At 37.9% G+C, this 16031-nt stretch overlaps 1 protein-coding gene across 1 annotated transcript in view; it reads right to left on the bottom strand.

Moving 5' to 3' along the window:
• Positions 1 to 16031, bottom strand: part of ANO2 (anoctamin 2) — a 121136-nt gene that overhangs the window by 86937 nt on the left and 18168 nt on the right. Inside the window, exons 3-9 of the mRNA XM_050324557.1 lie at positions 13040 to 13138; positions 9080 to 9231; positions 7909 to 7963; positions 7323 to 7371; positions 5433 to 5488; positions 5157 to 5198; positions 1535 to 1599 (exon numbers count right to left, since the gene is read on the bottom strand). Coding sequence (XP_050180514.1) covers positions 1535 to 1599; positions 5157 to 5198; positions 5433 to 5488; positions 7323 to 7371; positions 7909 to 7963; positions 9080 to 9231; positions 13040 to 13138 — 518 coding nt within the window. The remainder of the gene's footprint in view (positions 1 to 1534; positions 1600 to 5156; positions 5199 to 5432; positions 5489 to 7322; positions 7372 to 7908; positions 7964 to 9079; positions 9232 to 13039; positions 13139 to 16031) is intronic.

The raw sequence follows: 16031 nt of genomic DNA, 5'->3' as shown, positions 1-16031 counted from the left end.
CACATGTCTGGTTTTTTTTTTTTTTTTAAATTTTCTCACAGAAGTTTAAACCACAGAACCTCTATGAAATCATATCAGCAGAGAGAAACATTATAATGGAGACAGCAAAATACAAATGAAGATGGAGTGTAAGCAGATGGACCTTCATTTTTAATTCAGCTGGTCTGGTAAAACTGGGGAATTCCTCTAGCCAGTCACAGTTTAATTTCACACCTGTAATATTTACTAACAACACAGCAGGTGTTGTAATCCTGCTCTGAGTTTACCTGTTCCTTACAGTAGCCTGGCCTGAAATGACTGTTGTTCCAAAAGCACGTAAATCTTGCCCCAAAAAACTTTGAGGTAAAAGAAGAGGAAATTTCAGAGCCTTGCAGAACCTGGACAGGGTTTGATGGTCTCACAACCACTTGCCAATCTGAAACGTCCTTCTCCCTCCCAGCAGAGAGCAATTCCTCTCACATTAAAAGTTAGTGCTTAACTCTTTGAAAAACTATATCCAGTATTTCAGCTTTAACTCAAAATACAACAAACACACAATTTACAAAGATTATTGACTCTCCATATTACCAACACCAGCTTTTGCAGGTAATGACATAGGGGCAGATCAGGTAATAAAACCTAGCTGGAGTTCCATTATTCAGAAGATAAATAGTAACAAATGCCAGTTTTCCTATGCACACAAATTGTCCAGAAACAGGTATTTGTTGAGCTTTTTCTATTTTTTTTCCTCTTTGTTAATATCACAGGTTCATTTATTCCTAGTCACTTGTCAGAATATTTCAAATTAGCTGTTTTCTCAAACATTTCTTTTCTTTATTCAATATTTATAGTATTATTCTATTAGTAGTAGTGTTATTTTATTATTATATTATTATTATTATAGTAGTATTGGTTTAGTATTACAATATTATTATAGTATATTATACTATTCAACAAAAATTGTTTTGTTTTGGTTTTCTTTTAGAGAGATTGTGCAAAACCCTTAAAAAGCATGATGGGTTTGTTTTGTCTTATGTTAAGGCCAACTTGTTCTATGTCTGTAAAGAAAAAAAAATCAGAAATACACAAGAAAACCACTGGGAACACGTATGGATGTGTTCAAATGACTAAAACTTGTAAAACCAGGAGTAAAAAAAAAAATCAACTCAATTTCGAAACTGTCAGATACTTTCACCCTGATTCATGATGAGACCACCAGCTTCTGGTTATTCACCAGCTTTTGTGACCATAGTCTTCAATAAAACTTCACCAGTGTAAATGGAAATTCCTTTTTTTTTGATAGAATTAATACTTAAAAAAAAAAAAACAACCAGCCTAGAGTATGACATTCTTCCAGGGATAAGTACTACACAAAAACCAGAAGTGCATAATTGTTTAGTGTATTTTGGTTACAGTAAACTATCATCAGAGCCACAGAAAAGCAGTGAAAACATGTTTCTTAATGTTCTGATCAATCCAAGATTTGCTGAAGTCACTAGAAATTAACATCAGCTGAGAGCCAGGTCCCTTGATGTTTTATTCAAGTCCACATTACCTTATGAGATGGATAGGCTGAAACTTGTAAAACACTCCATATCTCGCCCATTCTCGATACAGCAACTAAACAAATTTAAAAAAAAAAAAAAAAAAATCAGAAAATCAACTTAAAACAAGTTACCCCTTCTTTTTTTTTTTTTACAAACATCTTCTAAGAGTTAAAAATATGTGCACCAAAAGGAAGCAGTTTTCCATACTCCAGTGCAAACTTACGAGGCTCCAACCCCACCAGCAACCCTTGGGTTGTTTGTATTCCTTTCACAGTTTTATGCTGTCAGAGGACTGTAGACAGTCTAAGACAACGTGGTCACTGAAAACTGTTCATGGAAGTACAGAGTGCATTAAAAAAAAAAAAAAAAGAAAAAGGAGAAAAATACTATAAATGAAACTAAATTAACAGTGTCCCTATTTATAGATTATAGCTTTTTATTGTCCAAAAAAATGGATGTCAAACCTGTTGTCCCTCTTTTCCAAAAAGAAGTGGAGGGAGTTCAGAAAAAGTGAAGGATGCCTCTCCTCCTGCAGATGCTACGTGAAAGAACTAAATAAATATCAAGCAAGCAGCTAAGACCTGGGTTCTGCAAACCTCTTCCTTATGAAGTGTTACTGTTCAGAATAAAGAAAATTTAAATGTGCAGAGCTATGCCACTGGGTACTCATCAGAAATACAGCATGAAGTATTTTCTGTTCACAGATCAGGGAGCAAGCCTTTTAAGCAATTGGGAATTGGGCAATGAGATTCAAGGATTGTGGAGTCTTGGATTGCAGAATGCTGCCCTTACAGAGCACACGCTTTGCAATCGTGGAAAGAAATTTTGAGAATGGGTTTGACTTCCTTTGACTTCATCAGGAGTTCAAGAGGCTGACATATTGATATTTTCATATGAATACTTGTTGTTACCTATTCAAAATCATCCCTTGTCATTACTCCACAACATGACCTACAAAACATTGGTTATTTCCATAAATAATCATACTGCTAAGTGCATTCACTCAAGCATACAAAAGAAGACAATTAAAGCTGTTAAATTCTTAAAGCTACCTAAAAGCTGGTTTGAACACAGCTACAGAACAGAATTTGAGGAGCAAAAAGAAAGATCTTTGTAAAATTGCTGTCTGTTTAGGAACAGGCTGTCATGGCATTATGTCACACTCCAGAATCACACTGGTTATTCTGATTCCAAAAGCCATTGCAGCAGAAGTGAACCTAGGGCATGAAAATTTTCCATTCATGTGTATTGCCCACACTAAACCTCAGTCCCAACACTGCAATTTTACGAGATTAGGCTTAGTCTGGAAGCCTCAATGTGCTTCCTTTCATGATATTTATTAAACTGAAAGGAACTCTAGGACGAGTTTTGCAGTGTAGTTTACTATATTTTATCAGCTTCATTTAAAAATCGTGCTCTCTCTGTAAGTTTATAATAACATTTTCTAATCTGCTTCCAATATTGTGGGGATGTTGCTGTAGCATATGACAACAGGTCATATTTCCCAGGTAGGTAACAAAGCCCTCATGGATTTCTTAATGTCAAACAGACGGATATCAAGCAAGGGTTGCAATTTGCCAAGGGGGCTGGAAGCTTAAAGACCAAGCCAGTGTTTATACTCATGGTGAGTTATTACCAGGCTGCTGTGCAAGAGCTTTCTTAAAAAGATTGGGGTTTTTTTTTTTCTAGAGCAGAAATCTCACTGAAACAGGGAAAAATCCTTTATTCCAAACAAGACTTAGGAAAGACTGAAAACCTCTTATTCTTCTCATAGGCTGTGACACAAGAGTTGCTTCGTTGTGCATTTTCTCCAAGGAAATCCTAAAGATGGTTGATAAAGATTAACCCTTTATTTTACAGATTGGTACATAAACCTGAATTACTTGTGCTGCCTTATTGGCATAAGTATCCCAGATAGACCCAGTTCATTTTTTTTTTTTTGGGCTTATACAAAAGAAAATTGAAATAAAAGATACTGGGCAAAAATAAAAAAGGGGTAGAAACTCAAAAAAAAAAGAAAAAAAAAAGCTCAAATATGCCCTTCTTTCCTTTAAACCTGATCAGGTTTTTTCAGGAAATTAAACACTGAGACTAGTAGATTCAGATAGAAAACAGATGATGTTATGCATAGGAATAATACAGAAGATTCAATGGCTGGGCAGCAGGGACATATGTGAATAATCAATGAAGTATTTCTGGAAAGAAGCTTTTATGTTTTTAATACTTAACACTTCATAACTGAGCCTAATAGGCAGAATAAAAAGAAGGCAGCACAAAATACAACTAGTAGGGTGAGTATTTTTCCAGACACTAGTTCTTTTAGGCCCTTTTCCCCCACTATTTCACAGTACCCAATCTTCCTTCATTGGCTGATGTTCATTTACTTTTCCTCTCTAAAAATTTTGCTTTCCTTCTCGGTCAGTAATCCATGGAGCTGCCTCTCAGAGTCCACTACTTTATCACTTGCTCAGAGAAAATTCTGCAAGTTCAGAGCAGACAATTTCTTGACAAACAAAAAAAATCAAAGTAACAGGCACAAATATAATGCTTTATAGTTAGTTTTCTAACTTTGTCCCTTTTGCTTACCAAGGTTCATACACTGAATTAAATTGTGTACGGTACTTGAAGACATCTAGTGGCCAAATATTATCATTATTCACCAAAAACTACACAGATTATGTTTGCAAATTTTACTAACCCAGCATGGGAGAAGTCAAATTTCTTTGTGTGACCTGTGAGCTCAGTCTCCATTTTAGTGCTGAAATAGTTATCAGTTGTGGCAATTTTACACTCTTGAGAACTACTCTGGTTTTGCCAAATCGTGGCATTTTCCTAACTCTCCCTCAAGGAACACATGGCTCATACCAATACCTGATGCCAGAGATAAAAATATTTATAAAATAATTTACAGGTCACCAAAAATTATATGTAATTTGATTTCTAGTATAATAAACATGGTAAGTGTCCAAATACTCCCTTTCCCTTCATTGTTCCCTCCTCCCCTTCCTCTCCCAACTATCTTCCCTCTTCACTTCCTACCCTGTTGTTTGCATATCAAGGAAAATAAAATGAGTAAACATTAGAGAACAACATGGAATGGATCTTAATAGATTAAAGTAATTAATTGCTTTCCCCCATTTCTAACAGGCAGCATGTGTACTGAACACAGTCTGAATTCACAGCTTCTCTCGTGCAGACACTTGGCGGGTGATTTATTTTCAAATGTCTTTCGATAGAAACTTCATTTACAAAACAATTGGAAGCAGATTTTTAGAAATCACATGCAATCTAAATGCACGAACAACCAAATGAAAACTACAACTGTGTTTCGTTCTAGTAAACACTGTTCACTGGTACCATTTGGTTAGGACAAGAAAATCGTTATATAAATAATTTAACAACTTTGCTTCCTGACTGGTTGAAAAATCTAATCTATGCATGTGGAGACAACCTTGATGCACTTCAAGAAATAAGTATCAAATCAAATTTACTCACATACCTCAGAGGAGACTTTACAAAAATCTTGCAAAAACAATTTTTATATGCAGAAATAGAGGAAAATATGTAACATTAATTCCCATTTATCACATTAACTCTAATATGAAAAAAAAAATTTGCAATGTATTTTACCTTTCTTTCATTCGTGTCATCATTTTGGCCTTCATATTCACCCTAGAGAAAAGAAATAATTAAATAAGCAGATAAAACTAAAGAAAAGATTGCTCAGTTCCTACCTACACTGTTGATTTTACTTTCAGGTCACAACTTGAAATGCACTTCTATACTAGATTTCATATTAGAATCACACAGAATAAATGTTTATTGTTACAGACCAGCAAACATGAATGTCTATGCACTACTGAGTGATACCAGCAGAGATCTAGATATTTAACAGAGTATACCTACATCATGAAGTGGGTATGCTGCATCATAAACATTGTTTGCTATTAATGTGGTAATACCTAAACAAAATAAAAAAAAATATCAGACGGTCAGCAGGTAGGCACAGAAAAACAGAAAACATTCTTACAGATTTCATTTTGTGACATTCCCTAGAAGTTGTAAAAAAAAAAATCTATAAGCTCATGTGTCTGTTATTTTCTTCCTATTGTATTAGGAAACATGTTTATGACAACCAAAGGCTGCTATGAGCACTTCAACATCACTGCCCTGCCTCTTGTGCAAAATAAACAATGAAGTCTTAAAAAACAAAAAAACAAACAAACAAAAAACCCCAGTAGCCCAATGATGTTTAAAAAAATCTTTTAAACCAATCATGGTGAGTGGTTTTAAGCTTAAGAGCAGAGAGATGGGAAAGCCTTAGCGACATATGAAACATATGAAACTTCTGGGGGAAGGTCTCAGAAGACCAAAACAACCAGTAAATTTAGGGTGAACGTGATGCACAGTCATGGTTTGGCTGTGGACCAGAAAGAAGGAGAGGATGGCAACGTTAAAATACTTACTTTGTGTCAAATGGGATCTTGAGCTGACCTGAGCTTGAAGTGCATCAGCCTGTATTTTCACCTTAGCATTAAAATAAAACAAACCTGGAAAACCACTGCTAGTGCTTCGATCTCTAATAATGACTTTGGTTACACTACAAACCAGAACAAGCCATTAAAATAGAGAAAACTCTAAGTGAGAGGCAAAAAAAATCCCCCATTAATAAAATGCTCCTTCCCTTCCTACTGTGCCCTCGTAGGACGGATTGCTTCTCTCAAGCTTTCCCCTCAACACTTTCCAAAGACCTTAATTTTTCAACAGATTCTTGAGACCTCTACTTGCAAGGGCATTTTTTTTTTGTAAAGGAAACAGCGTGGGTAATCATAACTTCAAAACTTCATAGTGGGAAAAGGCAAATTGTTTTTGGTTGAAAAAGAGACGGCGTTTTGGTTTGGGGGGGTTTGTTTGGGTTTGGTTTTAAATGTAACTTCAAAAATACTGGAGTTCTATTTTCAGGGAAACTTAAATGAATCTATTTTCCACCCCAGCTGCTGTACCAAAGACATCTGTTGCTAGAAAAAGTCAGATCAAGACCATGCAGAATCTTGCTACAGCACATTCTTTGCCAGGTACATTATCCTTGGGCATTGTGATCTGTCCATAAGTGGTCAAACTTGCAGAAAGACTTTCAGAAAACACACCAGACAAGGAGCACCATCACCTCTTTGCCACTAGGGAAAAATGTGTCATGATCTCACAATGGGTGGGATAAAAGAGAATAAGCACACCTAGATATATATATATATATATTCTGAACCTCAAGAAAACAATAGCTCTGAGTACTTCAGAGTCATCCCAAAAGTGCCTTCAAAATGGTCGCATTTAAGTCACATATTTCAGTGGGCAGCTCATGGAGATAATTTTTAAGGCTGCAGTAATAAAAATAACCTGGATAGACGTATTGTTCTATCGAAATGGCAAGAAAAATATGCTGCTGAAAGAACTAATACAACATATTGCACTTGAAATCTGAATTTTCAAAAGCAGATCACAGAGCAATCGAATCCAATTTTATAACAATTCATGAAATGCAAGTTATGTGCCAGATCCTGCACCTGTAGAAATGAAAAGCAAGCTCCCATTACCACGTCCTATCCAAACCACGGTCCAGAAAGTCTGACTTTATGCCCAGAAAACGCATTTGTTTCAACCTCTAGTTTGTTGGTTTGGTTTTTTCAGTGAAAGTGTGCCAGCATACTTTCGTGTCCTGCTGGAAGGATCAATATTCTGTGAGATACCCAAGCAATTCCTTTCAGGAGAGCACAAATCATTCCCTTCCCTCCATCTTACCCATGCTGTTCCTGGCCTTCGTGGGCGTGCGCTTCAGAATTTCCCTCACCTGTGGAAAAGAGCAGTGGGATAGCACTCAAATCCTCTTTTAGCATGACTTTCAGCGTGGAGCTACAAACAAACTGGAGCTTTAGAACAGGTGGCTTCTTTAGTGTTCATTTGCACATATATTTAGGTCATTTAGCATGTTTTGCCAGTGGATCACATGCCCTAACATTTGTAGGCTGAATCCTGCTGTCACATCCTTATAAAACTACATGAAGTATAGTTAAATGCTACGTGATTATATATATGTATATGTGAAATATATATTTTATGGAATAAAATCTGGTTAAAAATTAGGAACAGGGCTTAAGAGAGCTTTGAAGGATGGAGAGGAGTCCGTAGTTTCCCTGCACAGCACCTCCTTCTCCTGGACCACTGCGCAGCTCCAGGAAAGGATTCTTTACATACACATGACTCCTTAGTGTTTTACAGGAACAGAGAAATACAGAAATTGATGAGATCAGCAAAGTATTTACCAACATTCACTGCTAAAGCAAATCCCATCCACCACAAGAATGACGTGTTACTTTTGCTCACTTACTATTCGGCTGCGGGTGGCGTTGTCAAAAAAGGTGTCCCTGTCTTTGATGTTATACCTAAAACATCACAAGGGGAAAAAAACCAAAAAAATCAGTTCTGTTGTGAGACATGGAAGGAATAATTAAGATAAGATATAAGCTTCTAATTTAGAATTCATTTAGAAACCGCAGCTAACAAGAAAAACAGATGTTTAAAGGAAATATAGAGGGTTTAGTGTGGCTTAATAGACTGCATTATTTAAGACCCAGACATTCCGAGTTCTACCTGGATTGCAGTGATGGTGGGCATAAAAATGCAAAGTTATTAACTAATACAAAATAATAACCTGCCTATTGTTTACAAAATATGACTTTTTAATATTTTTCTCATAACATCCCCTCAACACTACAGCATCCTGAGGTGATGTTATTAGGTTTCAATCAACCTAATGCACAGGTTCATTACTCTTCTCCAGGCGACCAAACAGTCAGCATTTCACTTGCTCTCAAATAGCCATTCCACTGGAATTATGCCTTCCCTTAAACCTTAAAATCACCATATGTGAAATTAGCTTCCCAGCTTATTCTCCTCCATCAATTTGACTTGTGTTCAGAATCAATTAAACTTGTCAGAGGGCAATAAATGAAATGGCGGGTCATTGTATTTATTACTGAATTTTATTTATCAAACATAAATACCAGGAGACACCCACAACTTAAAAAAAAGAGTGTTTAATGTCAAACTGGACCCAGAAATATTATTCTGAGTGAAAGGGCAGGTGTCAAGAATTCCTTATCTGCATATTATTAGCCAAGTTTTAATTGCTATAATAAATCTATCAAGAGGGGAAATATTATCGTGTTTTTACTAGTTCTCTGTTTCTTCAAAACAGGCAGTAATATCCTGAACAAAATAATCAGGAACTTGGTGGTAGGATTTTTGCACTTCAAGCTAAACACATGGACATTTTATTTGATGCACTGCTTCCAATGTTTATCCAGCAGAAGGAAGACTCTGCTACTTAGGCTTTAGTTATTCCACTGAAAATCTGACAACTTGGGCATTTCCTCAGGATTCCCATAAATACTTGATAAATTTCTGAATTTTGACTGAAACATGGGTAGAAAAAAATGACAACATTAAATGATAAATTACAATTTTCTTCACTGTTTATCACATTTTCAAGTACTCACAAATATATTTTCTCTCTGGAGAAAGGGTAGGACAGGTTTTTCATCTTAGTATTTTCTTGCTGTGGCACCTGGGGTTGCAGGGGTTCAGTCAATTTGCACCATATTTCATTTAATGTCTTCAGTATTCCTCCTTCCTCTGTGATTTCATACATCTGAGTAAATAAAACCGTACATTAGCGGGTCCCTCAAAAAAATCCACTAAAATGAAGAAAAAAGCCAAAGATTTTGCTACACACATAAGTTTAAATCTGTAATTAAATGTTTTCTATGAAGACATATTCCCATATAACAGCAAGCACCAGAATCCATACGGGTTGCACTTCCAAAATGCTGCTTTCAGAGAAAAACTCAGAGCAGAATTGTTAACACAAGATTTATCATAGAATCATAAAATCATGGAACAGCTTGGGTTGGAAGAGGCCATAAAGATCATCTAATTCCAGCCTTCTGCCATGGGCAGGGACACCTTCCACTGTCCCAGGTTGCTCAGAGCCCCATCCAACCTGGCCTGGGACACTGCCAGGGATGGGGCAGCCACAGCTTCTCTGGGCAACCTGTGCCAGGGCCTGCCCCACCCTCCCAAGGAAGAATTTCTTCCTAAAATCCAACCTAAACCTGCTATCTTTTGGCCAAAGATGATTTTGTTATATTTTATCCCAAAGAAATCTAACCAAACCAGGAGCTGCAGGGCAGAGGATTGAAAGGCAGAGTGATTATTTTGGCTTTGTAACTGGAAACAGAGAGAGCAAACGAAGCAGGAAGGGCCTTTACCTGCTGCAAATCAGACTGCCCCAGCAGAATCAATAACTGGTGGGTGATAATTGCTATATGTCTATCCAGATCCCTCTGCAAGGCTTCTTGTCCCATGAAGAGGGTCAACAGTACTTTTTTACTGCTCATCTCACTGTCAAACCTGTCCAGAAGGATGCTGTGAGGGACAATATCAAAAGCTTTACTAAAATCCTAAAAAAAAATCCCATCTGCTTCCTTCTCATCGTCCATTAGAGAGAAAACCTTATAGCAGGAGGGTATAAAATTAGTTGGACAGGACTCTCCCTTTGTGAAACCTTATTGCCTGTTCCTGATGAATTCATTGTCCTTTACATGCCTTTCAATTCCACCTGGCATGACCTTCTCCACAATTATTCCTGAGGTTAGAATAACAGGTAGGAAATTTCCTGGGTCTTCCCTCTTGTAAATTCTAATAAGATTATTTAGCTTCCAGTCAGTGAGCACCTCCCCAGACTCCCAAGACAGATGATTGAAAGGGGTCCTGCTAACTCCTTCAGTATTCTGGGATGAATTCCCAAGGCCACATGGACTTAGGGACATTCAGCTGATACAGAGAGTGCCCTAAGAATTCAGTGTCCACAAATGGGAAGTCTCTGTTCCCACAGCTGTGTTCCTCTGGCTTAGAGGTCCAGGCAGACCAAGGTCTACCATTAATATAAAATAATGAGGTTACAAAAAAAAAAATAACACTGAAGATCTCCACTTTTCCTTCATCCCCATTTTATCAACATCTTCAACAAGTGTTGGTCCACTATTTTCCTTACACCACCTGTGGATGTTAAGACACTTTAGGAAGCCTTTTTGTAGTACGACACAACACTGGCCAGTTTTAACTCTGGATGAGCTTTGGCCTTTCGTGTTTTCTCCCTGAATATGGGAATCACAGCCCTGTAATCTTCCTGTGAGGCCTGGCCTTGTTTCTGGAGATGGAAAATTTCTTTTTCATCTCAAGCTCCACGAGCAATTCCCCATTCAATCAAGCTGATCTTCCTCTCCCCCTTGCTTGACTTAAGCTGGAATTATGAGGCACTGCACTTTTAAAGCACAGTCTTAAAGCTGCCCAGCAGTCATGGACCCCTAAGCCCTCCAAAGCAGAGTCCCAGGGAACACTGTTAGCCAACTAGCTCACTGAGCAGCTTCAAATTTTGCTCTCCTGAAATCCAGAGTAACAACCCTGCTGGCCTTTTTGCTCATTGGGAGCATCACACATCCCAGAAATCCTTCCCTATTTACCAATATCAGGTCTAGGAGGGCACTCCAGGAGTGGGAGTGCCACTTCCACCAAGACTCATTAATCCCAGAGCTCTGGGAATGGAGCACTGCTCCCAGTTGTCCCTCTTTCTTCCTCCCACTGTTTGTTCCCCATGCTCATATTTGAGCTCGGTCCAGTCTCACCCACCAAAACCAACTGTATTATCCTATCCAGGAGTTTATATATAGTAAAAAGTGCTCAAAAGGTACTTCTTCCAGCCTGTCATTTGTTCTGAAAGATGGTTTAGGACTGAACAATTTAAAAAAAAAAAAAAATAAATTGCAACCCATTTGTTGTGTTTAGAGTTGCAGAAGTACTTTCCATGGAAAATGCTTTTTTTATGGATTCATGGGATCCTTGAATAAATAAAATAACATCACAAAAAAATACCTTATGTCCCTTGAGAACAACGTTATGTCTCTCTGAACAAAAATAGAATTTTCTTTTAGTGGTTACTGACTAAATTTTTCATTTTGTGTTGCCAAATCCCCAATATACAAGATTTCAATTTTTTCAGAGTTAATTTTTGATTTTTCTTCCAAATGTCTTTAATTAAAAGAAAAAAAAAAAGTCATAAGACAGGAACAGAATTTTCCCATCCATCTTGATTTCTGGAAGTGCTGCCATTACTTCACTAGAGATATCAGATGATTTTTTTCTCCCAGTCAGAGGAGACAAGGGGATGCAGAATTGTTTGTGAATGACTCGGGAGGCCATTGGAGACTGGCAGCTCCTGGAAAGACCTTAACTCAGACCAACATCATGGCAATATTCATCCATTAAAATAGTGTAAAATTTGCTTTAGTTCATCTGCAAAAAGATAGAAGAAGAAAATCCCCATGAGGGCAGAAGGAGGGAGAAATGAGCAGGCACTAAAAATGCACAAAAGGAATGAAGCTGGAAAGGGATCAAAGAGACAGCTAAATATGTGGGTCCGTTTCTAGAAAGTTTCTAGAGTTACTGTAGTTATCCAAAACCTACTCATTTTCAAAGATTGATCCAAAATATCCAGATTTTTTTTTCCCTCTGGGATGCAAACACAATCCAGTAAGAGTATGCAGGTTTGATTTGGCCAATCTTCCAACAATGACAGATTTTAGCAGCCTGAGATGTGAACAACACTGAAGCTTTTGCTGGGTGAAAGCAATCAATATGAAGAAAACCTCTCAAACAAACAAAAAAAAACCCCAAACAACGCCATGGAAGAAAATAAAATTAATCTGCCTGTTAATTCTAATGACAATTCAAAGAAACAAGTGTTCATCAGTGCAATAGAAGATGACCATAACTGAAAGCACAAGGCACTTGCTCTGACTTCAGTGGAGTTGTTAGCCAACAGGCTAAATCATTGCAGGGCCACGGATTTGGGGATCTGCTACACAGAATTTACAATGTTTGTCACCAACTATCCTAAAAACAGACTGTAGAGAAGATAATGAGCTGAAGCTTTAATGGCAATAGGCAGGTCTGAATTCACTAAGTCATTAATACCACCAGGACACTCTCTCTGGGCATCTGCAGAGTTTAGAGAAGTCTTAGGGCAATGCCCAGCTATCACACTGCCTTCCATACTTCACCTCACCTTGGAGGAAAAGTCCTTGACAAAAATCCAAGCAGCCACTGCCTTCTCGATTTTCAAAGCCTGCCTTAAAAGTCACCTCTGTCATCACTCTCCTGGCTGCAGACCATCAGCCAGCTGCCTCTGAAAACCCCCTTGGAAATCCCGCCCTAAACACAGCTCCGAGCAGTAAATCATCCCAAAATGTTTCATCCCCTAGAACAATAAGCCTGACAGCTCATCTGCTCTGATTTTGGAAATAAAGTAACTCCGTGGGTTTCTTTACGGTCAGTGGCCGTTCTGATCCCTCCTCCCTCAGTCACACAACTTGTTGATGGGAAATGGGAGACAGACCTACCTTTTTGGTGGGCATTTTTATTTTCAGGAGTTCTGCTTCCCGACTGAGCACTTGCCAAGGGGCGTGGATCCGGACAAAACTCAGTCCTTGGCTCTTATTCTGGAACAAAGTGAAAACAATGTATTTAAATATTATTGAACAGCAGCAGAACTGTTTCAAAGTGGCAGCTCCAAGTAAATCGCTCATCAATAGGCAATCACAGGGAGTAGTCAATTTTTGTTACAGCTGGGCTCCAAAGGGACATTTCCTTTAAAAGATGAATCTTCTAATTCTCTAAAATCCGTAAATCTGCTGCATACAGGGTAGCTGTGTGAGCACCACAATGACAGAAAGCTACAGGTCCAGAGTTTAAAATCATGTGAACAAGAAACCCCCAAGCTAGAGCTTTTTTTTTTGTATGTGTGTGTGTGTTGATATTTTGTAAGTTATATGACTTCATTAGTGAGCTTCTGTGCCCATCTGAACCAACAAGCAGAAACATTTCCCCTGCTCTGGCTGGGCTTTGCTTTAGGCTCCCACTTTCAGTTTTGCCCAACTATTCCAGCTTCCAAGGTTGTATCATATCACACTGGCATCAACATTTACAATGAGTTTTTAATCTTTTCAAAGCCTGTGAGTGCTTGCAGCTTCAGGTAAACCCCAAACATGCATTTGCTGGGTTTCCTAATGCCTCCTTTTTTAAAAAGAAAGTTAGATGGAAATGAGCTAACATTTCTTCAGTGGACCAGGGCTATTTTAAAGAGAAGGATGAGCTGCAGAATGACTCTTTCATCAGCCCACTAGGGAAGTCAGCTTTAGGAGAAGGAAGTAAAAATTTACTGGGCATGAGCAGATGTTCTGGTAATCATCTGCTGGAAATAGATTAATAGCAGATGAGAGTTTAAATTTCAGTGGGCGAAGATCAGGAGGCTTCTTCTCAGCTTTTTGGCTAAAATCAAGCCTGTGTCCCCTGTCTGGGGGACTGTATTCCACATTGGCAAGAGGAGGGACAGTCTGATCTAATTGGTTGTTTCCAGCTCAGGCTCATATGACTACACAGATTGCAAATAAAATCAGTCAAATGATTTGAGAGAAAAGAATACGACCTTTGTATATTTGAACAAAATTATGCTGGAAGGTTGTGCTGTTCGTGAAGTGATATCAGATGCTGAGGAATCAGACCATTAAAAATCTTTAAAAGGCTTAGGAATCACCCCAAGGTAGGAAATTGAGATAATTTTAATAAAGACTAATGCAAAGTAAATGAAGTAGGGAAAAGAGGACCAGCTGAATCCTGTTCTGTGTCAAACAAAAGATGCAGAACAATGGACTGCTGAATACTCAGCTTGGGGTCATTAGTAACCATATCTCCCACATCTTCCTATATATTCCTAGCATTCAGATGAATCAAAGAAATTTAAAGTACCATTTTAAATCATCAATCTCATATCATATCTCAAGGGATAAACTATCCAGCTAGTTTCCTATGGGTCACCAAAATAAAACCTACAGGGCTACTCTTCTGTTAAGGCTCCTTTCCCCACTTTCCAAGGCTTCACCTGCAGCACTTCCAGGTGTCTTTGCATGCCATTTTTTTTGCCATTATCCTTACGATGTCTGGCAAAGATCTGCTCACCTGACTCATTCCCAGAGCACCTATTGTGTTGCAAACATCACCAGGAGTTAGAACTTGCTTTTCTCATTGCCAGGGTGGGTTTGTAACTGTTTGCTGGAGATATCCACTGAAGGGGTGCCATCTGCTTAATCCCCTGGAACGACTGAGGTGTGTGTGCTCCTCAGCTTGCTCTGATGAAATGCTGCCACTCTGCTATCCTGAATGCCCAAAGTCACCACTGCTGATTCACTGAACTCTGGATGTGTCACCAAAGCCAACAACGTGCTCCTGGCTGGGGTTATTTTTGTTAGACCATTCACTTGTTATTTAATACAGCCATCCTTAATCCAGTCCTTTTCCACTTACAGCTGATGTCCCACAGGACTTTATCCTTGGCCCTGCATTTTTCTGTGTCTGTATCACTGCACTCCCTGATTGTATTATTCAAATGACTAAGTATTCCTGTGCAGATGACAAACAGATTTGTTGCTCTCATGATCCCTTTTTTTTTTTTTTTTTTTTTTTTTGGTCAAATCTGTATTCCATATTACAGAGTTCTTCCAATAAGTTTCGGGAGTGGAAGTTTTTCAATAAGTTATTTCACAATTATTCAAGACATATTTATATCTTGGCTTCTCTTCTGCTTTCTAAAGTTGAATTAGGTTTTCCCATTTCAGTAGGAAAACCCAGCATTAAAGTCAAATGGAAGGAAATCTGGAAGGTCTGCTTTGTTTTTCAATCAGCACATGAAGAAAAATATATCAGGTTTTTCTTCCAGTCTATCATGTATTCTTAGTAGTCTAAAGCAGGACTTTAACAACAGTCTATATTGCATTTTTTTCTGTCTTAGAGTGGAAATGTACAGTCTGAGTAAGATTTAAATTTCTCCAAGGAGACTTTTTCTATCTTTCCTGCCTTAACAGTAAAATACATTAGGACCTGCATCAACTGCAAGTCTAAGATTTATTGCAAACTTATCATCGTCAAGGCCACAGCAGAAAAAAACCCCATATAACTACAAAAGCCATCATATAGATGTCTATAAAGGATGTACTTCTATTGGTTATAATTTGACTAGTGATAACTCAAAAACTGATTATTATTGTTTTTGCTGAAAGCTGAACGATCTGAAACATGGCCAGACAAGCATAACTAAGCGAGACTAAGTTTATTTAGGCACCTTTATTATGAGCTAAATCATATGGTACTGAAGATAATAATCATATTTTTCAGTCACAGCCAAGACAACAGAAAGGGCAAAACCAATAATTTTACTCAAACTCTTTTTGTAGTCAGCATATTGCCCCTGGGAATTTGGCAAATACAAAATTCATTGCTGAAGGCAGTAGTTTAGTGAGTATTTCTCATTATTTCCTCATCACGAAATCACTAATCACT

The sequence above is a fragment of the Myiozetetes cayanensis genome, unplaced genomic scaffold, assembly GCF_022539395.1.
Source record: "Myiozetetes cayanensis isolate MyiCay16 unplaced genomic scaffold, myiCay2020 scf3, whole genome shotgun sequence".
In the NCBI taxonomy this organism is placed as follows: Eukaryota; Metazoa; Chordata; class Aves; order Passeriformes; family Tyrannidae; genus Myiozetetes; species Myiozetetes cayanensis.
The sequence above is the reverse complement of the archived record's forward strand: the minus strand, read 5'-3'. Positions and strand labels throughout refer to the sequence as shown.